This window comes from Rhea pennata, chromosome 8 (assembly GCF_028389875.1).
Source record: "Rhea pennata isolate bPtePen1 chromosome 8, bPtePen1.pri, whole genome shotgun sequence".
In the NCBI taxonomy this organism is placed as follows: domain Eukaryota; kingdom Metazoa; phylum Chordata; class Aves; order Rheiformes; family Rheidae; genus Rhea; species Rhea pennata.
The window spans coordinates 25,599,883-25,623,441 of NC_084670.1; the positions used below are offsets into that span (position 1 = coordinate 25,599,883).

At 37.5% G+C, this 23,559-nt stretch overlaps 1 protein-coding gene across 4 annotated transcripts in view; it reads left to right on the forward strand.

The window, feature by feature from the left end:
* Window positions 1-11,080, forward strand: part of DENND1B (DENN domain containing 1B) — a 169,268-nt gene extending 158,188 nt beyond the window's left edge. For 3 of the 4 annotated variants that reach the window (XM_062581396.1, XM_062581393.1, XM_062581394.1), the window contains 3 exons: window positions 1,437-1,513; window positions 2,733-2,949; window positions 4,151-11,080. In XM_062581396.1, coding sequence (XP_062437380.1) covers window positions 1,437-1,513; window positions 2,733-2,949; window positions 4,151-4,705 — 849 coding nt within the window. In that variant the 3' untranslated portion in view covers window positions 4,706-11,080. The remainder of the gene's footprint in view (window positions 1-1,436; window positions 1,514-2,732; window positions 2,950-4,150) is intronic. The other variant, XR_009959096.1, reaches the window with a different exon arrangement.
* Window positions 11,081-23,559: the final 12,479 nt, after the last annotated feature.

Sequence of the window (23,559 nt, forward strand, 5' to 3'; positions counted from 1 at the left end):
GCAGTCAATGAAAGGAATAGCTAAGTGCTTTTACATAGTGTGATGTAGACTGAGAATCAGACGATTACCTTGGTGTGAGAGATTCAACCATTGCCGTGGCCAATCAGCCATCTTTTAATAGTTTGTTTTCTTCTTGCCCACTTACATAATATTTAGTATGTCTGGATTACATTCACTAGGTGTCTTCTGGTAATTGGGTCAGTATCTCTGTTGTCCTTGACATCCCTTGCCAGACTCAATTCCAGCTGGGCCTTCGCCTTCCTCGCAGCATCTCTACATACTCTGACTGCATTCCTGTAATTCTCCCAAGCAGCCCATCCCCTCTTCCACATTCTGTGTTATTTCCTTCTTCTGTCTGAATTTGGCCAAGAGCTCCTTGCTCACCCATGCAGGTCTCCTGCCCCTTTTGCTGCACTTCTTATTCGTAGGGATGCACCGCTCCTGAGCTTGGAGGAAGTGATGTTTGAACACTAGCCAGCTCTCCTGGACCCCCCTTCCTTCTGGGGCCTTAACCCATGAGATTCCACCAATTAGGTCTCTGTAGAGCCCAAAGTCCACTCTCCTGAAGTCCAGGGTTGCAATCCTGCTTGTTGCCTTACTTCTTTCCTGCAGGATCCTGAACTCCACCATCTCAATGCACAAAATTTGAGGCAGACTTTCTTTTGTGAAGTACAAGTAACTAAAATGTCTGACTTAAACATTCTGTTTGAGATAGAGACCTTTTTTCAAGTACAGTAAAAATCTTCAGCCTGGTTCTGAGCGCTAAATAAGAGCGTGGTAAAACAGGCTAGCGAGTTCTCAGTATAGTGGTGTGTGAATTTACAGCACACCAGCTACTCTACACGAGCTCCCCATGGGACTCTGCAAATGTACACAAGCTGTAAGGTAACTGTAGATTTATGCTAAATTATCCTGCACAAAGGCATTCTTAGTGCACAGTTTTTGAGCTGGCATACTATTTACTCTGCACTCCTGTTTAACACCTTTGCATAAATATAGCTATGTAAAGCAATGCCTAACTTACTTTGTATTTGCTCCTCTAAAAATACATTTTTCTTCATGCTAAGTAGACCACATTGACTTCAGATCTTGGAAAATATTTCAGAATATAGTAAACCATAGTGCTTTGTCTAATGTAGCTAGTAGACTTGATTGACACTTTACCTCCAATGGCCACGCTTCTGCTTGTTCTAATCAAGGCTTTGCATGAATAAGACACTCTATAGGCCATTAAGAAAAACACAATTTTGCTGTTTTATTGGTGGTGCTTGAGGACTTCAGGTCCTCTTATAAAATTCTTTAAAAGACTGGATCAGTATGTAGGAGTCCTCATCAAGTGCTCAGAAATTTTAAGTGAATGAAGGGTCAGCTAGTGAAGAATGATGAAATAGTAAAAAAATAAACAAAAGTTACAATGTTAGTTTTCTATCCCTCAGACACGTTTCAACCAGCATCTCAGTAACCATGATTTTGCTTTGGATGAAGATGATGATGAAATGGACAGAACAAGCAAGTAAGATATCTCTTTAAATATATATGTGTGTATGAGAGAGAGGGTATCTATCATTATTCAGCAAAGTGGAGCTCATATGACACACTGTTCTCTTGTCCAGGCTGCTGGCTTGATTCTTGATCGACGATTTGTTAAGTAGTCTAGGATTAAATCTCTTTTTAAAAGAGAGAAAGATTATTTAATTATTATTAATTTTTAGTGCTTATAGTGTCTAGGAGAGCTTGACATGATCCTCAGTCTTCACAGACTCAGGATAAAAAGAAAGACTACATAAACAAAGAAGCAGTGAAGTAATAGTCATCAGTATTGTGGGCAGTCACTTCAGCACATACATTCTTAAAGTCTTCTGTGGTGGTTATGGCAGTGGAAAGTTTTCTAAATGATTTGAAGGAGAACAGTGGCCTTTTGAGTTCTACGTTAAGGTCTTTCTGTGTGTGAATTAAAAGAAAATCTTAAGAAATTGAGGCTGCCAGTATTCCCTCGTTGAAGACAAGAGATGATATTTGATAATGAATAAATAGCTATAAGCAGTGAAAGACCTTGGAAGCCAAGACAAGCAGCTTAAGAGCAATGCAGTAGAGAAAATGGAACTAGTGAAGAATTCAAAGAGAAAAAGGAGATATGATCAAGACAGTGAGCTGTGGAAACAGCCTTTGTAGTAGCATTTTGAACAGGCATAAATAGGAAAGGACTGCAGTGGTGAGATTGAGAGGTAAGGATGTTGCAATGAATGAAACAGAAAATGGCAAGAGGCAAAAACACTAATTCCTTTTGTAGATAGGAAATGCTGGGGTAGATCGAATCGTGTAACAGAGGGAGAGTCTTAGTACATGTATCTTGCCAGTAGAATAAAATATGTGGACAGATCAGCTGGAGGGGTGTACAACATTGACCTAGAAACAAGGAAAAAGGAAGAACCAAGTTTGGAACGCTGAACATTTTGGTGGGGAGATTTGGAAAATTCTATTAAAAGTGACTTGAAATAACAATTATAGTGGTTGAGGGAGAGCCAGGAGACAGGAAAACCAACTAATGGTAACTGTGTCTGCCTAGGTATTATACATCTACCTTTAGGTAAAATTACTGAGTAAAAGGAAAGACTGGGTTAAGTTGTATTTGTTTTCAAAAGTCTTGGAGTGAATTCTCCTATTTACTTTTGGAAGTGGCTGTAATAAAATACTCTTACATTCCTAGCTGATGGAAAAGTTTTTGTCTTCAGGTTGTCATCAGAAGACAGTGAGGAAGCTTCTGCTTACTTTTATGACAGTGATGATTCTGGTGAAGCTGGAGTAACTTCTCAGCATCAAGGAGAAATGGACTTGCTTGGAGAAATTTTGGACACGCTGAGCACACATAGTTCAGATCAAGGAAAGCTCTCAGGAGCAAAGAGCCTGGATTTCTTTAGATCAATGGATGAGATTGATTACAAGACCACGGTTAGTCTTGTGCTTTCATTTGATGAACAACCCCAGTCCATTTGTAGTGGAATTCTCTACTAGTGGAATCTGAACATGTAGCCCAGGCAATGCAGAATATTCCATAGAATTGCTAGTGTGCCTTCTTTCTGCTACAACACAGCACACTCATGCCAACAGCTGCCTGATGGATTTTCACCAGTCAAGAGATCGGTTATGCCTTTTTCCAGTTTACCAAGTCATCTTGGAAGAACGTTTTTTCCTTTATAAGCTGTAACCGTGTAGAGCTCTAATTTAATAACTTAAGATTTTAGTCTTTGTTATGCATTTTAGAAGCTATTTGTTTCCCTTTTTGCCTTGCATTGTTAAATAGGCATAATGATCTGGTGACATTTTGAACTTCATTAAGCTGTGGGATCTATGGGATAATTGCAACTCAAACACTGTTCGAATAATATTCCAAAAGTATCCTGCAACTGGCCTTGCTAAGAGGGCTCCTTGATCCTTCCTTAGGTAGCATTGCACAGGACCCATAATATAAGCAGATTACTTTGTGGACCAGAGCTCTTTTTTTTGCAGCTGTAAAACCTACACAAAAACATTCCTGTGTGATATTAGCCAAAAAATATTAGTGTTTTTGAGTTCCAGCTCAAGTCAGTTGTCCAACATTTGCTTTTGTTGAAGAAGTTCCTGTAGTGGAAGGTTTGTCCCTAGAATAGCAATTTTGGATGCTGACATTTAAAATACTTAAAAAAAATTTTTGATATGAGGTATGTCATGTAGAGGTCACATTAATAAAATGTCTTTTTTTTGTTTGGCTAAAAGATTTAATGTTGAATGTTGGTATAATTACTGAATCAAAGATGAAATACCGTCTGATTTTACTTTTAATCAAGTTCTTTCTCATATTGTGGTACAAAATGCCAAACTGTCTTTGTTCACTCTCAAAGCTGCTTGGCCAAACAGGGGACGAACAGACAGGGGAGACATAGCTCCTTTATTTGTCCAAAAGGTAATCCTTAGAATGAATGACAAAGTGTTGGAAGGGAAGTATCAAAGAGCTTGTTCGTATGTTGTTTCTGGGATTGCTGTTTTGTAGCAGTGAACCCTAGAAGGGATCCATGAGTTTTGAACCGAAGATCTGTTATAGATCCGTAATGTCAGAAATGCCAATGCAGACTTACTGTGACATAAACTGCAAACACATGTTTTTTTGTTTCAGAACAAGTCAAATGCACCTAGTGAGAGCAACCTTACCCTGCTCTGCAGTAGTAATGACCAAGCAGATTGGAATCTTGGTCAGGATGACAGTGTCCTCCACGGGAAACAGCTCCCTCCATCACCAAGGAAGCAAGTTTCTTATAGCGGCCACAGAGAATCTCTCTCAAAGTTGGAAGAAGAAAGTAATGACCAAACTTCTATTATTGACAAGATGAACATCCCTCATGGTTGTATAACACCCCCATCTTCAGTACAATCAAGTGCCCAGTTTGCTGCTTTAGAAGGTTTCCAAGCAGGGTACTCTTCCTGTAAGTATGCAAAGCAGAATGCAACACTAAGCAATACCTCAGAAGATCAGTTCCCAGCAAGTCTTGCTCAACATCCATCCATTCTGGTCCCTTGGGAAAAAGATGGGAAAGAAGTAAATGAAACTTCAGAAGAGGGTGGACTTCTTCAGGAAGTGGTGTCATTATGTAAACTGACTTCTGCTTTTCACTATGGTTTAAATATTTCAAAAGATAATTTAACTAGCAGTAGCAGTGGAAATAAAACATAAGGAAACTATGAGAAGAGAAACTTGACTCCCATCTGAAGTTAGAGGGAGACTACTCAGGACTCCATTTAACTCTGTAATCATGATAACCAAAAGATGAAAAAGGAATGAGAGATCTTCAATTATAAGAGTAATTCTCTTCAGCTGAGTATGCATTTTCTGCCATTGAGACATCAGCTTTTGCGTTTACCCACTTCATTTGTTAGCTGTAGTTAGGTCCACGAGATGGAACTAAATATACAAATGCACTCTTAAATCAGGTACTACGTAGTCTGCATATTAAAAATACAGCGGTGAATGGTGCTTACTAGCATTTACTTATGAGCAGCAGGAAAAGTATCATCTAAAAGATAACTAGATTCTTGAAGGTACTGTATTAATCCTATTAAGCGTGAAATGAACCGAACAATCTAGATCTGTCTGAAATGTACAAATGTTAATATTTATAATGAGTAATTGCCTTAATCTTTTGAGAAAAGGTTTAATTATCCTAGAAGATGAATGCAAATATGCAAAACAGCAATAATGATTTTCCATAGCAAGAATTTGTTTCAGCAAAGGGAAAAAAAGGATGCTTTCTTAGATTAAAGGATTGAATATACCTTGGAATTTACTGCAAACTGAAACTGTGGCCCTGTCTTCCAGACTTCAGAAAGGTAGTGCATGTTTTTCTCTTCTGTAAAGTACATGAAGTGCTGAATTATAATGTGAAGTTTATTAACTTCTGTTTACAACTAAGACACTTTAAAGAGATACTGTCCAGTTTCCCTAGGTAGACTCTTTCATCTAAAAGTTTTCAAAAAGGAAAATGTAAGTGGAATTGATAGATTTTTGTTACTTTTTATTTTCTACAGTTTAATAATAGTATTTGAAAACTGATTTGTGCCTCTTGAGCAGTGTTCTTTTGATTTTTAGTAGCTACCTTTTTAAAGGTAGGTTGAATTACTGTGACTTAGAAGTCATATTTAAATTATTAAAGAGTCATGGCTGAAAATTACTTGTAACACTGTAAAACTAAAATAGTGAGTTCAGCTTGAGACTGCATATATCCAACTCTCATTTTAGCCAAACTGAGCACTCAGAAATCTCTTTGCAAATTCAGTGAAGGAAATTGCATGGACTTGTTGTAGATTGCGTTTAGAATGTGCTTTTTATCCTCCTTCAGGCAGCATTCCTAAAGAATATTTAGAGTTTAAAGACATTGTTTCTTGCTGCTGTAAGGAACACCTCTCTCCTCTCTTTATTTTCCCCCACTTTCTATTCTCTTCCACTCCACCTTTCCATACATTCCTTCCTCCAAAATAGCTCAGGTTAGGAAAGGTGTGAAGCAAGCTTCACTAGATTATGCTTGTCGACTTTGAAGGATATTTATGATGCAGCTGGTGGAAGTTACACAATGCTTATAGAAAGAACTGTGCCTGAGAAGAATGCTCTCCTACTCTTTTTAACTGATGACAGAAACCCTTTCTCTTTCTTTCTCCTTTTTGCTCTAATGATTAGTCTTACCTGCAGTGCAGGCCTGAGTGAGCAAGGTAGTGTGGTCAGGAGTTAGAGCAGATTGTACTTGAATATCTAGATAGTAGTTTGTAATGAAGTTTAATACGAGTTGTCACATTCAGATTTATGAATGAATCTTCTTTTTAGCTAAGGCAGTTTCAAAGATTTTTCTTTGACTGCTTTATTATGAGGCTGTTGATCCAACTGAATGGATCCATCTGAATACAAAGGTGATGTCTGATGTTCTATCAAAGAGGTTCAGCATAGGACCTTGGGTTTCTAAAGGCGAAAGTTTCAGCTATATGTTTCAGAATATGGTCTGTCTGAGGAGAAGAGAGAAGGACCAGCGCTTGTCATTGATGAAGATGGGCCTCCAGAATTAATCTTTCTTAATAAGTACAAAACAGGGCTACGGTTGTAGAAACGCAAATCTTACAGAAATGTCTGTGTCTGATGAGAGACTGAACACTCCTGAGGGCTCCTGCAATCTGTGTTGCTGTAGGATCTCAGTATTCGTAAGTTAGAAGTTTTTGTCTAAAGGTCTGTACTCCAAGAGCTATCCGTTTATCTGTCTTATGATTTCCTGTTGTATGTTTCAACGCAGTATGTAAGCTGGAATTTTTATTATCATAAAAATGTTACTTGGCAAACTATTTTGCTCTATTAAAATAAAAGAACTTAAAAAGTCTTAGCTGTGACCTTATCAATGGGTCAGACAGGGTGGCTAGGGTGCTGTTAAGATGAGAAAGCCCCAAGGCAGCCTCAAGGATACTTTCTGAAAGGTGATATTAGTAACTCAGAAGGGGGCATTCTTCTCCTTTGCTAGTTCTGAACAATACCCAAATGTAGAGCTGCTAACTGTTTCAGAGAGATATTGCAAAGGCCTATGTACTCCTAGTACTTCACACTCATTCTCATTCATGTACTTGCATTTTGCTTACTAGAATTTCAAGATTCACGTTTCTTTCCCTCTACATCTGATGCAAAGTCTCAGTCCACAGTCCCATCTAAGATAGTATTTTACTGTCTTTATATATTGAAGATAATAAATAGTCTTAAGGGGGGAAAAAAAGGAAAAATTTCAGAAATGATGGCCATGATTACTTTCAAATCTATCAAATGTGTAAGTCCAAGAATGCTGCCTGGTTCAGGAATACTACCAGAAAATGATTTTCAAAAATGTCTGTCTAGTGAAACATATCCTGCTGGTTTTACCTGAGAGTTGGGTAATGAACTCCCATTGTCACATAAATTTTCCCATTCTCACCTTTCTGGGAAAAAAAAATATGGAAGCCTTATTTGTATAAGGCAGCTAATATCCTTATAATTATTGTAAGAAACATAAAATTGAAAGTTTGATAATAGAATCTTTCAAAATTGATGCACCACTATAATAATTCACTTTTTCGTTAAATGAAAATGCGGGCTGAAAAGAAGTAGGAAGCTAAGTTTAAAGATGGAAGGTAATATTCAGTTTAAAATGATTTTTCTAGTTCAGTTCTCATCAATATATTAGTTACTGTGCTTATGCCATGTTCTTTCATTATTTGTACAGCTCATAGAGTGTTTACAGTCATTGAATTTTATGTCTTTTTTGGTTTTGAACCTTGTATATGTTCAAAAATAACTCCATCTTATATCTGTGTTGAATTTAACAGTAGGTACATTTTTAAGTCTGTAATATTAGAGTCTTTTCCACTTACTATCAGTGATCTTTTTAAAAGGCTAATATTTGTGCCTTATTGAAACAGCATAGCAAGTTACCAAATAGATAAAAGTCCAAACTGATATTACCGGTTCAACACTGTTCTACTCTGTCCTCATGATAGTGTAAGGCTATCTATTGGCTACATATACAATATTTTTATTACCACATTGGGTCCTATAGTAAGAAATATTGTGCAGATCCAGTACTTTTTATGAATTTTATACCTGTATGGGTTTTATTTGTGGAAGTTCTTCTAATGGCTTTGAAAACCATCAACATTTCATCACCACCTACTGGTGAGAACTGAATTCTGCTTAGTCAGAAAGCTCCTGTAGTCTCCTTTAGAGGCATGTATTTTTTTCAAACAAACCAGGGTCTCAAAAATCTTCCCAGTTAAGGGAGATACCAGATTATTTGATTAAGCTTTATAATCTGTTACTTATACTTAGGAACAAATTTCTGACCTGAGGAGTCAAACTAAGATTTGAATGTAAGATCTTCCAGTTTATTTCTCATAGATACCTGCTTGAAATGAGCCATGTTGCTCATCTGATTTGGGGAAAAAAGTAAGGACAAGAGAAGGAGAAAGGGATTTCTGGATTGTTCCAGCAGGGTAGTGAAGCAGAGCCTGGGAGTCCACAGGAGCAATGGTAACTCTGAGGAAATCCTGGTTTCAGGGTCCTGTTTATTATTCTAGCTCAGTTATTGTGATTCCAACCTAATCATGTAGGTGAAAGTAATACTGCCTTTACAGCAAATCCCCTGTGGGACTGATGGAACAGATGATACATTGTCCCAGTCAGAGCCTTCCCAGAGCTACACTGTGGGAAAACTGTGCAGGTATTCAGGGATGAACAGCACTGTGGGTGCAAAGGTGATCCTTAGCCACCCTCTATGCATGCAGAGGGCCATCTGTAGAGAGGGCACTGCTTTGCTCTTCCTTCCCACATGTTTGGGGGTCATGTAACTCCTAAACATTGTTCTGAAGAAAAAATGTAGTTGTAGAAGTTGTAATTTAGCTTTTTGACTCATACCTTCATTGTTGTTTAGCATTTCAGTGATACTGCTGCTGTTTGGCTAAGGGTGGGATCATCAGAAATTCTCAGCACTAGCTGAAGTCTCCTCTCAGGCATTTTAACACAGACTTCAGTAGGAGTTTTAGACATGCTGGGTGCTTTTGAAAATCTCACCTAACATATTAAGAGAAATATTTTAGATCTCAAAAATCTATTTTAGATGTCTTCAGGTTTTTGAATGAACTTGTTACAGCCTTGTGTTCTTGAAAACTACTTAAGTTTTAGACATAAGAAAAGTTAAACCATTTTTTTAAGCAGCTTCTATTTTCCACCTGCAATCAATCATATTCTGTTCTGCAGAACAATCTTTCACTGAGGCCTCTGTCAAGTGGAATTGCTGTGAGCATCTGAAATCTTTTCTCTGTGCATATAATCAATTGAAAAAAAACCAATTTCATGCAATAAGTAAAGTGCCAGCACAAGGCCCTTTTGCAAATGCACCCTCTGTGTAATACTGACTCTAGTACCCTGTCCAGCAGAAAGGAGCCCCATAACAGTCTCTATAGGGAGATAGTATGTTGTGTCTTGGTGCCAGATGCTACTCTGGGTGCTATGAGATTCCAGCCAGCTTTCTCCCAACCGTCTGGAATTTCAAGATAAACAAACATAGATAATGATGTCTGAGGCAAGCAGCTTCTTTAGTGCAAAGCTCAGAGTGGTCAGGCTCTCAGTTTTCAAGGTATCAGGGTAAATTTTTGGAGGGTAAATGTAGAGATGCACCAGCAAAGGCAGTGTGGATGGTGGTGTGAGTTGTATTGTCTCCAGGAACCACCTCTTTGCTGCTCTTAGGTGTTTATATCTTTGTCAGGTATTGTTTATGGGCCATAGGCTGATCAGACTGTGTCTTTGTCTTCATCCCAAGGGCATAAACCACTGTAAGTCTGCAATTCATGATCTTCAGGGTGGTTGAAGATAAGGGAATGAAAAAGAGATAGTGTGTTTTTAACACATAAAACCTTCCTTGATCTGCTGTATCTAATGGCTGTTTTGCAACTTTAGTTGGTGACCAATCAAAAATACTTAATGGATCTTTCCAGGAAACTGCTAAACTTCTAAACAGAGTTGCCTGAAGATCCACAGCAAGCTTAATCTAGAGGGTCGTCTACCATCCATGTAGCTGACAGGGCCGTCGCTGTTTTCTGCTGGACCAGAGTACGAAGCAGGCAGCACAGTTGAGTTACCCTAAGGTTTACTGCAGTAAGGGTAATCAAAAGAAATTCATGTGTACCTATTCCTTAGGTCAATACTAATAACGTTTATGGTTAGAGTCCAGTAGCAGTATTAGCGTCTGAAAAATAAGTTGAGTTCAGGTAAGTGGATGTTTGTTATTATTCTGTGTAAATTGACGTTTTGTTTCTGTTAAGGGAGCTACTTGGATGGGGGCGGGATGGGGAATGTGTTGACTTTCAAATCTACAGTGAATTTTGTGCAATATTTCTCCTTGTTTCAAAGTAATTTAGTAGTTACAAATGTGTGCATCTGCTTTTCAAGGAGATCCTTGAAATGGTATTTTTCAGAAATGTGTAAAATTACATGTAGCATTGAAATATAGTTGTATGATAAAAACATGAACAATATATTCTAATGAGGCAAATGTATATTTCCAATGATTAGAAATGATTACGGTTGTCACATTCTACTAAAATAATATGGCCTGAGCCAATACAAGTAGTTAAAATTAATAGTAAAAAATGTATCCCACTTTTGATTGATACTAAATTGAAATATAGGTTAAATATTAGAATTTATGGTATTTACTTTATCATTTGATCATTAGTGTATCATTGATAAAAAGATCTGAAAGAAATTAAGCATTGCTATTCAGTACCACCAGTGAGGTAACAGTTCATGGTGAGGACCATGTATTTTAAGAATTAAGTTTGTGACATCCCTAATTATTTTGTCATTATTTAAAAGCTCAACTAATGTTGCCTGTATTCTTTTAAATTTTTTGTAAATTAATTTCTGTGTATATTGATGTACATTTTGTTTTAATCTTCAGTTTTCCCTTGAGAACTACTTTAAATTAAATTGAATTACTTGAATGAGGCAATAAAGCACTGTGGAACAGCTAGTCTTGGTTCAACTTGCAAACAATCACATCGCAACTGTTCTTTGTGGCTTTTGAAGAGGAAGAGAAATTTAAAATGCTTGTATGTATAGCCGACTGACAATTTGGTTTGTTTTTTTTAATCTGTGTTAGAGATTATGAGAAATGCCTCAACACTGAGCGAAGTTAAATTGGGGAATACTAAAATTTCTAAATTTTTTCAGAACTTCTTATTAGTGACCTTTGAAAACTGTCTTTGCTAATGTCTGCTGAGAGCTAATCGTGATTCCTTTAATGCGTATAGAAAAGGCATAAAATACAGGACATTTGGGGGTTTTATTGCTCACTATATTAATTTTGGAGATAAAATTAACACTATCCTAACAGATTTATAAATTTAGTTAGTCACTGACATTTAATAAAACTAGAACCAAATTTAGGCATTTACTTCGTGTTCTTTCACCCTCTGGACTACTGTTTAAAGTCATCTCGAGAATTATAACTCAGATCTTAAACTACTCTCAGTAGTGCACTGTGTGTGTGTAGTAAATGAGCTTTGGTTTTTGGTTTTGTTTTTTTTTTTTCTCCTTCCAAGTTTGTGGTGTCAGTAAAAGTTTTGGTGAACTCCACATTATCATAAAGTGCCCGATACTGTATTATAAAATAAAACGTAACAATATCAAAATTCTTCTGGTGGCGCAATTTGATGGGTTCATCTGATTTGCATTTTTTTATGCTTATCCATCAGGCATATAATTTAAAATAATATGACAATACTGTATTGTATTGGAAGATTTCAGCTAGAATGATCATTTCAGTTTCTTAGAGAATATTTAAATTTTAATTACTGCTTATACAGTACAGAAGTTCAGCGATGGTACCCTTTGTAATTCCAATGGTACTTCAACTTCTTTTAAAAATCTTAGCCAATAGTATCTATTTCTTAAACAACTTTTTTGATCGGTAGGTCTTTGAGCTCTTATAATGAATGTAAGTGTATTATCTCATTTTATAGATGGGAGGAATGAAGGTGTTAAAGAGGAAACTGTGTGCTATGACGAAAGATTTGAGAATACTGCTAGTAAGGGAAGAGACTCCCAACCTCCTGTAGTATCTGCTAAGCTGATCTAACTGAAGGGCCTGGTTCAGTATGCCACCAAGCATCGCAGGGACCTCCTCTTTTCAGCCCAAGGTATGCATGCCTGGCCTTGACATGACCTGATCTTCCTTCCTCATTCCTCCAACACCGTAATTCCTGTGCCTCCGGTCCCTGGTGGCACCATTCAGCTGCATGGTACTGGAGGGAGCACCCAGGTACTCACATGGAAGGTGGGGTGCTGCCTGCCGCCACCTCCTCCCCTTCTCATGCTGGAGTACAGAGGCTGAGCAGAAAGTACCTGTTGGCTTTGGTAGTGATTAGGAACGGCATCAACTATGGGTTTGTTCTTCGCTTGGTCAGACTAATTAACACACCACAGAATAACATACCATGAATAGGTTAGCAAATATGGCTTAGCTTTCCTTTGTCACTTAACGCAAGTGTATAACTATAATTTACAGTTAGGTTTTTTACACTAAATGGCTATTCAGTATAATCTGATCTTTACTTGCTTTTCTAAATTAAAAACACTTTGATATCTTACACAAACAAACCACAGAAGCTGTCCTTTCAGTGTTGATATATTCAATCCACAACTGACAAAATGTTCATATAAAGCAATAAGGGGTGTGATTTTAACACATACTATTAGACTAGTCCTAGCTTACTCTAGCTAGCAGAGTGACAAAAGCTATGAAGACTGGTAGCACAGAGATCTCCTCTGCTAGGTTAAATACAGCACTTCTTGTAATCATTTATTCATTTTGCTTGTAGATGTGCCCACATACTCATTCAGCTCTTAAAACAGATAGTTGTGACATTGAACTTCTTGTCGTATGTCCAGATTATGAACAAACAGAGGTCATTACTAAAACATAAAAGTCTTTATTTTTTCAGTGCAGAATGAATGAGCAAGTATGAAGACAAGAAATCAAGTTGTCATCTTTCAGGTTAAGTTTGCCCGGTTGCTACATTTCCTTAGTTTGTTACTTCACTACGCTGAGAAAGCAATTACAGCTTGCTTTCTAAGACTATTTCAGTTTGGTAAGATCTTTCAAATCCTGAACATAGCAAAGGATCAAAAAAGCAGGTAGTAAGACAAGCTAGTCTAAATTAAATTGGCAAAGTTTAAACAGATGGTATAGCAGGACTGTATTCCTGTCAATAAAAACTATGCCAAGTGTCTGTGAAAAGTGAATTATTTCTGAAGGCTGTGGCTTAAAAGTCATATGGTATACCTTGAGTATCAAAGCTGGCGCATTATTGAGAATTGTGGCATTTGGGGGAAAAACGCAGCTCAGTGTACTGTCATGTTCGGGACTGGTTCAGGAAAAGTCATGAACACCTCTGTTCATTAGTGGCTTCTGTATTATTTGTGTTTCAAAAGCAGATGAGAATATTGCTTTTGCGCAATACTTTTATGCAGTAAAAGCTGCAGTCATATCTGAACGATAGACAAAGCACTTCATTTTCTTCCCCAAACTCACTGTATGTTAACCTCATGTTCATGAAAGAAAAAGTAACTTCATCAAAATCATGAGTTTAGATTTTTATTTGATGTGACAAGTGATAACAACAACAAAAACCTAAGCAATGCCTGAAGATATTATGTGGGTTTGCTGTTATTCAGATAAGGCAAAGTAGAATCAGTGTGCAGATTTTCATCAGTCAGAAAAAAATGCTAGCAGCTTGTTTCTTAAGCTTTAAAACCCAGAGGTTGTCAATCCTGTTACAAATCCTGCATGAAACATAAGCAAATACTAGTTCTAAAAGCAAAGTTTGGGAACTACATGTGGAACATGCTATGGGCCATGTATCATTTCTTTTTGCTGCTATTTCAGATTTCTCCTGAAAGTGGAAGGGCCAGATTTCTGACAGCATACTGCTTCTCTAATTTTGTTTATCAGGCCTACTTCTTCCCTCAAATAATTGTTACTGAAACATTGAGAACAAAATAACAAGAAAAACCCACAACAAGAAATACCAAAAAACAAAGGTAAAATGTGGGCTGCAACAAATGTATTAAACTTAGTTGCAAACCATCTCCTTTCAACTCTGTTATCTGTGTTTAATTATGAAGTTCTGCAAAGTGCTCAATATCATAGATGAGGCATAATAAAGACGTATACTGCCATGTAGAGCTTAGAGGCCTAAAGATAAGACTTACTAACCTATGGAAATTTATTTTTCAGGTGTGTATAGTTCTATGAATAACTTAACTAATACTTTCCCTGGTGAGTACTTTTATCCTGGTATAAAATCTCTTCATTTGATTTAAGTTAAGACACTTCCTAAATGATGAAGAGGAATGTTTCTATGTGTTCATACTCATCTGTGATTAAGAATATATTGTTTTAAGTTTACACATTAGTTTATACCCAAAAAGAAAAAAAAAAGTCTTATATAGGCAACACTGAGTGAAATGATACAGCTGCAAGATCAGAGAGATGTATTAGATTCTTCCCAGGTTCTTAACCAGCTGAGAAGGAGAACATGAGGCTGACGGGGCTCAGTGCCCTGCGCTTTTTCAGGTGAAATTTTTCTGGCATATGGTTGGTGTACCAGAGCGGAAATGCTCCAGTAGAGGTTGTTCTGAGAATAGGTGTTAGCACAAAAAAGGTGTGGGGATGAAGACTCTGTGAAGAACCAGGACACCTTGGGCAATGTGGGGGTGATACTGTGGACTCAATCCACAATGTCAGAAGGAGGTCTGCTGCAGAGCTGCAAGCACTGAGGGGCGTACAAGTAATGAGTTCACTTGTTTTAGCTTTGACATACTCATCTTAAGAATCCTTTCTTGGAGAGCAACTCAGCATTGGTGGCTTAATTTAAATTGTTGTAGTTGGCTTCTGAGAGTCAGGGTCTAAATGCTTTGAAACAGATTTTTTGTGACTAGGTGCTCACCATGTCCTCCCTGCAAACTTTGTTCAGTTCTGTGCTGTTGCTGGCTCCAGATTTAATAATTTAGCTTATTTTATAGAATCAGCAGTTTTCTAGTCACTGTTCCTTTTAAGAAAATAATCTGATAGTATATTACCACCTGTTCAGCAACGGGAAGGATTATGTACTTAAAATGTTCAGCTGAATAATACATACAAACATCTGACATTTGGCCTGCTCTGAGAATAGGCGACATACTTATTTAACGATTTTGAAAATGTTAAAATGGCAAGGTAGAAATTAAAATGTCATTTTAAAATATTTGTATTTAACTTATCTAATTCAGTCCTTTTCTACATTTCCCCTTGGCATATTTGAACTGGGGGTCACGGTGGCAGTCTGACACTGTGGATACTTTGAACGATATACTGAACATTGTTGGCATTTCAGCCTAATTAGTTGCATCCTATATTGTGATTTGTCTTTCTCCTTTGGGTTGCTGGCCCAGGATTTTTCTTTTATCATTTTTTATGCTCATCGTTGTCTCATTTTAAATGTCAGCAGACCAGTACTTGTGTAATTGTTTTTTTTCCACTTTTCTCCCCAATGTCAGAAAATTTGTCAAACAATTTCTACATCTCAGGCAGGCTACATGAGAAAAATGTATCCCAGGATTGAGTGACGAGCAGAATATTGTCTGATAAATGCAGGTCTTGAGCTCAGCCATGTGTTCTACTGACCAGTGTTACCCACAGTTTTGAACTGAAATGAGCTTTTTAGGGGAAATGAGCTTTTTAGGGGGCTTGTTTAATAACTTGTGCCAGCACTGGGCCACAATACGTAGAGAGCAGTCTAGCCTCGGGGGAGATATGCCTTTGCTTGTGAGGCTTCTTGCTTGTATAAGAAGCTGACAAAGCCTTCCTCGGGCACCTGGTGGGGACACGGTAAATGTATTGATCACTCTGGATGGAAATGCTTAGGCACGTGGCTGGCTCAGCCTGGTATTCAGGACTTGCAAAGTTAAGAAGGTAAGTGTCAACCTGCAGATTTGCTTTTAACAATCCTCACTTGACATAATTGTGTGCCTAGTGGAATCACTGCATCTCTGGAACAGCTGGGGTCAACAGCAATGAGAGTGTGCTTCCAGAAAATGAGGAAAGGAGCGGATGCGTATACCTTTCTGTTGCTGTTTCTGCTCTGATTGCCATTTGGATCTGAGGCTCTGGGAGTCCTCAGTGAGTTCTTCCTGGAAATTGGTTCTGGGTCTGGAAACACTGTTCCAATGTTAGTATACTGAGACAACCTGAAAAGGAGAGGCTTGTCCTTCTTACCTACAAGTAGCGTGCAAGCTCCTAGCTGGTCTAGAATTGGCTTATGACAGGCAGGATGACCTGTCACCACTGGATTCACGCAGATTTTCACATGATTTTCCTGTTTATTGAGGGGATGACTAGAAACAGCTAAGGTTGCATTTAATTTCACAAGCTGTTTCACACTTGCACAAAAATGTGTGAAAACACCCCACACATCTTCCCCACAGACTTACACTTTTCTAATCTGGCTGAAGATTGTGAAATAACTTAGGTGTAACACCTGAAATTCTATTAATATGGTATACTAGTTGCATGGAAGACATTAGGTTATTAATTTTGTGTGACTGAAAGTAGCTATTTAACCTAAGGTTGCCCTACACTATGACTACTTATACACTGCAAATGTGCTGCCGTGCAAATAACTATTGGTAGGGGTGAAAAAAGGTTTGTAGCCTGAACAGTCAAATATAATTAAGATTGCCATGCAAAGTTTGCCCTTTAGGTTTGCTCTCACTCCTCAAATGCCTATGCTGCTGTCACTGTTTTTGAATTTCTGCTGCAAAGTAGAGTTTGGCACAGGTGCCAAATGAAATTAAGTGAGTTTAAATTGGAAACACACATTTTTGTCATCACTATTTATTGCGATACATGCCAATGAAAATTACACTTTTGCTGAAACTACAGGTGAAATCTGAAAGGTCATACACAATATTGAGCTAAGAAAAATGTGATACTTTAAACAGTGCTATGAAAAGCATAAAACCAGATGAAGGCCTGTGTAGCTTTTCTCTGATCAAAAAAGATGATTTAAAGTCATGATTTGGACATGTCAATCTTACTGTTGTTTGACAATGTTAGAGGTGTTCCTGATAAATATAATTGCTTTGCTAACAGCTTTGAGGAAAGAAAAATCATAGTCTTAAAAAAAGGAGAAATGAAAATCAACTTTTGTAAAGCCTAGTCAAAATATAACTCAAAAGTTGCTGGAATTGGTTATAATATAAAATTGCCAATATATTCTTATTCTTATTCCATAGCTATCATTTGAAGGGAACCTAAACCTAGAAAGATCACCACTGAAATGAGAACTCTCACTCTGGCCTTCAGAACTCCCACTTGTTCCTTGATTCATAATTCATACTCTAACTTTTGGATGTGCAAGAGGTCTTCACACCTTGTGGCATGCATTATAGATAAAGGAAGTTTCGGTTAAAACATGCTTTCAGTATGAGGCATAGGGTATCTCCAGTTCTCCACATCAAATTCAATTTAAACAAGACCTTATTCTGCTCCAAATACACAGATACACACCAGATGTATCTTTTATAAATGTTAGATTTTGCAGTGTCTTGACACATGCCAGTAGTTTGAAGCCTGTGCATGCTTCATCGGGGCATGAAAGCCCCATCCATTCACTCAACTGCGACGTTTTGCAATAAGCAAAATTTTAGTGTTGTCAGCCACTTGCTGTTCAACTTTATTGACTTACAATGCCTAGTCTGATGCTCTTTTTTGCTTTGTTTCCAGATGTGTGAGTTTTCTTTAACTGTCAGGTGAATAGAAGAGGAAAAGAAACTTTGACAAAATTTTCTGCCATTATGTGACATTACAAATGTAATGTTTGTCCTGGAATAAGAGTTGCACAACTGATTGTCAGGGTTTAAGTTAAATAAAATATAGATCAGAAATTTTTGGCTAGAAAAGGTTACGTCTCTCCTGTATGAAGACAAGTTTTCTGGGATGGATTTGTATTTCTTATGGCCTTTAAAGTGTGTCTACTGTGTTCTTTATTTAAAACTGTAATTTATAGTGCTTAGTATCGATTAGCATGTATTTAAGCCATAGTTGCTAGACAGACATTAGACATAGACAATGACAGTAAGTTGTAGCTTAGTTATTTTGCAGTTAGAAAGCAAGGTGAACCAAATACTTTCCTGCTTCCTCAAGGGCTGCAAGACAGAACTTCAGCCGGACCTGGGAGGGAGAAGATTCCAACCTGAGAGCCCTCTGCTGACCACAGCCTGTCCCAGCTGGGAACCTAACCTGGCATCGCAGCTGTAAGTCACCTCCTGTAGAGGTTTCAAATTACACAGATGTACTGAACAGGAAGGACAACAGTAACTTATTGAAAGGAGTAAGAAGACTTGAGCTACCCTTTCAGAGCTTATCCTGAGCTGAAACAAATCTTTGGTGGTGTTAGTATTCATCTTCCAAAGAACAGAGAAAACCAGTGTTTTCTATTTAAAACCCACAAGGTCAGAACATGATTATCTGTGTTAATTCCTTGGGAGAGCAAAATCCTACAGTGTTCAATTACTAAAATAATAGCAAAGTAAAGGTTTGTTTTTGAGGGGTTCTCATGTTCAGGCTTAAGGAGTACTACTGGTCTAAGCAGAGAGATCAACTTCCCCAGAAGTCCTCGGCCACAATGCCCTTGGACTGACTTGGATTGTCCCACAGTAACTTCTGCATTTGAAGAATAAATGTACTTTTATTTATTTAAACTTCTGGAAAACAGAAAATTAGATGGTTATGTATAAAAAGCTAATGACCTCTATATAGAGATATACAGCCTATAGGAGTTCCTTGCTGGGAATATGAGATAGAGTAATTTTGACCGATACATAGAAGAGATAAGAAAAATTCCTTGATGTAGTATGTTTGAATTCAACAAAATGTATCTTCTCATTTTTGGCAATTGTTGGGAATGCCATACCAGAGGGGTTAGATACTAGCTGGATCATGGGCTACCGGTGGCAGAGTCCAGGAGGTCGTGTTGCAACATGTGAAGGACTTCACTCATCCCCAAAAGGATAACATCTTACTGTCCCTCTAAGCTGTATCATTTGTGCACAATTAACTGTTCTCGTTGAGAGGATTTGTAGCAGTCTAGTTATCTTCGTGGCAGCCTTGCAGGGCTGAGGGGAGCACAGATGACCCTCAGAGAGTCAGAGAAAACAAGTTGGATGGTGGCAATTTGCAAGTGACAAAGAGAGACTGCAGGTTACATGAAGTGAGCGAGCTAGGTAGCGTTCCTCAGCTTAAAGCACCGTCTTACTGCTGCTAAGGTCTTCTAACTGCTGCCTTTTCAATGTTATATATTGTCTAGAGGAATCGGGTGCTGAGATAGCCATTGGGGCAGGGGTAGGCATTGCTTGAAGACCAATGAAAGCAAAAGAACAGTGTTTGTGCATATCTTAATTCAGTCTTATCCTGAAGTGCCACAGGAAATGCAACTCTAGCAAGCTGGGTTGGAGGGGAGTCTTTGTTTCCAAAGCTACTAATCTTTATTATAAGCAACAGAGAGACTATAGGGGTGAGCAGAATGCCCGTTGTGAGAATTAGCCTTGTATGTGGTGAAGAAAACCAGTGCTCTGCCGTTTTTCTGCTTGAACAGAGCATGCGAGCCTGTCCAGTTCTGTGCTAAATACAAGTAGAAGATGGTCTTCCACAGTGCTGGAAAGACCCTGGTAATTTAAGAAATAGAGCATGAGATTCTTGGCTTCTATAAAATAGCTCTAGCTAAGCTGTGTTGATTCATGCCATCTTAGGACCCGGCACAAAACATCTTTTGTTAAGCACAGCGTGGTCAGTCAACATGGAGGTAGTCGGAGGATGCTGCAAATTATAATGCGGAGGCTGACAGCCCTGGACCATAGCACAAATGTTTCTTGATCACTTGATTCCAAACAGCAAATTTGTTAACTTTTTAAACTGCAAATATATAGATCTGTCCTGGGGATAATTTCCTTTGTAAATACCTGATCAAATAATCCCATAAAGCAAAAAAATATACGTTGCATGTGATTTGATCTAGTTCCTATTTATTGGTCATTTTGATGCTGTAGACAGCAAAATAGTAATATGAACATACCAACTCATCTATTAACATACTATGCACGTATAGATAGGGAACAGGTAATTTTGTGTAAGATGGAGAAGGCACGTAGTGTGGTGATACACTGTAGTCCTTTTGGGCTGGAATAATTTTATTCTCTCTATTCCAAATCTTCCTGGAATTGTATCTGAATGTACTCCTCGTTGTTTAACAGATGATCGATTTCACTTCTTTCTGGGCAAAAGCAGACAGTGGAAAAGGGACTAGGTTGTTACATACTTGCCATGCTTCTGAGTTTTCTCAGAGGGATCTGGTACAGAACAGGTTGTGTACTCTGATTGAACACCTTCTCTTTCTTTGTAGAAGAAGGTTGTTAGAGATGAAGAGAAAGTCCAAATGTTGATTGTTTAGGAGTGTACTGTGCATTTATTTTTTGAATGGATAGGCTGCAAGTGGTCATTAACAAATTATTTTACTTACGACTTTTGAGAAAAATAGTGAAACGGATTTTTAAAATGTTATATTTTCAAGTACTTTTTATATTTCCAAGTACTTAAAGTCTTCTGCATGGACATATGTCCATATTGTCATGAATGCTTTTAGGGAAACCAGAAGTCAATCCCAATTTTTTTTTCTTATAGCTGAATAAATGCTTCCCACAATTCTTAAATGTTACTGTTGCTCCCTGAATGTCTGTACTTCAACACATATGTTATTAGGTCCCTGAGCAGAGAAGCAGTAAATAGCTTGATATCGGCCGTATAGTTTTTAATTCTTGTTTTAAATTTCAGCAGACATGGTATTAGACACTCAGTATTCTCTTTTGCTTTAACTGTTGTTTCCTGTTGGAGATATGATCTGGAAGTGTTAGGAGTCTAATCCTTATCTTGCATGTCACAGTCACTATAGCATGTTAGTATGGCAGTCGCTTTGCAAAGTTTGTCCTCTTTCTCCTTTTTCTATAGCCTTAGTGTTATGAAAGCCCAGATTCACCCTTACTGCCATTTGGAAGACAGCGATACAGATTTTATCTCCACATCTCTCAAGAGTATCGTCTGCTTTGATTTCCTTAATGAATTTTCACCACTATTATTTTCATCATTTCCTCTCCACTGATACCAGTCACTTATGACCTATTCCAATCTTAAAGAACTTTTCCTTCTTGCAAACCACACTCATATTTTATTGTGAATTTTTCCATTTCTTGTGCTTTTATGGATGTCTTTTTAGTTCTTTAGAACCTTTATTAGCATATTGCTCAAGAGCTCTCTTGGTCTCTATCAGCATCTTCAGATTTTCATCCTCTCCATCTCCTCCTGTCTCTATACACTTTCCTGGCTGTTTTGCCCACCCCTATAGATTCCCTTGTGTGACAATACCTTCTCAAATGTTTTACTACCTATGTACAAGTTTTTTTCCATTGTCTCTAAAATCCAGAAATTCAAATCACTGAGCAGAACAAAATGAAAGCTCTAGCTGCTTTCTGTCTTTTGGCCATTGCATCTTTATCTCATATTCATATAATAATTTAGGTTGGAAGGAATCTTTTGAGGTCACCTAGTCCAGCCTCCTGCTCAAAGTATGGTTAACTTCAAAATTAAATCTTTATTATATCCTACTTTTTTTTTCCTGAAATGACTTCATTTCTGTTTTTCTTTCTGTCTCTGTTACTCACTAAAATCTGTATGAATTTCATTTCTCTTTAGCTCATGCAGTGATTATCATATCATTGACCTGAAATCCAAGAACATAATGCCGTTGTGTAGAAGCATCTTCCTTTCTTCTGCTTTACTAGTTCAGTGCCACTTCTGTTCCTTGCTCCCAATTCCTGCTTCTAGATTATCCCTCAAAGTTCTCTCACCAAAGGCTAGCCTGCGTCATTCCAGCTTTTTGTCTACCTGCTCTTTGCTTGTCTTCTTACTCTCACAGATTACTGTGCATCTTTGCCCATCTTGCCACCGACTCCTAGAAAGCGGCTTTATCTTTGAGTCTTCACAGCTGTTTTCAGTGAGCCTTTAGGAAAATATGCAAGAATCTGTACAAATCACTTGCACTTCACTTACAGTCTCATTCTCACACACCGTTCTTTGCTGTCCTTTGCTAAGCACTATCTACCTCAGACTGTACACTCTTTGAATTAGTTTCTTCTTTCTCAAATATGTACGTATCTTTCCAGAAGTGATCATGCCTAACAAACTTCAATGTATCTTTATTACAGGTAGCAGTGCATCATAAGGCAAATGCTAGGCTAAACTGAGAGTTTCAGTTATAAGTTAGCACATCTGTTATTACATGATGCCATAATTCACAGAGATCTTCCCTGAGTCTCTGAGTCTTACAGTCATATTTTTCTTTCTTTCTTTAGTTGCTGTTTGAACTCTGCATTTAAACTGTACCTGTAAAATAATGATTGAATTCAAAATAAGCTTCAGTAGAAAGCTGTAAATTAGGCTAAAATAAAATCTCTTGTGATTTATTCTGCTTTTTTAACATTCTGCTCTATTAACTCTATTTGAATCTTACCTTCCACTAATATTTATTATAGTGCCTTGTTTCTTAAGATATCTATAGGGACTGTAAAATACCAAAATGTGCTTATTATCATAGTTACTGCCTAATTGTCTAATAAGGAAATAAATGTGGGTGAAACTGATTTTCAGTAGTCCCTTAAGGAGTTCTATCAAAATGAATTATGAATTGATCATTAATTAAAATGATCCATTAAATTCTTGGATATGTAGCATATGTACTTTATTATGCTACTCCAGGAATAACCATCTGAGGTTTGATGCATATCTCTGGGATGCTACACAACTGGAGAAACACATAGTCTGAACTACAGGAAAAGTAAAATACCATAAGCTTTTCTCTGTGTTACCTCTGTTCTGCGGGAATAATGTTCATGCTTTAATTTCTTGACTGCAGTGAAGATTAGATGGGTTGTTACCTATAATTTGCCTCTACAATTGAAAAAAAATGACTTGGATGTGTTTTTGGCACATCTTTTTCTACTATAATTGTTAAGTCTCATGATACTCAGAAGTCTAATTCTTTACAAGATTTCTTCCAAATTATCTTCTATACAATTATAACTTTTTGAAAAACAAATTGCAACCTTTTTAGTTAATAATGAGGATTATGAGGTAGTTAAACAGAGTTATCTCTCTTTTAAAAGAGGAAAATTGAGGCATAAAAAATTATTTGCCCATGATCATGAGAAGTCTGAACTCCAGGAATAGCACTGACTCTGTTGTCAGTGTTGAGACACTTTCTTATTATTTCTAAGCCTGTGCTCTACCTGCATGCCACTTCTTCCTCTTCCCTGGTATTTTACAGACTTTGGGAAACATATTTATGAGCATGATTGCCCATTTGGCAGCCAACATATATTTGCAA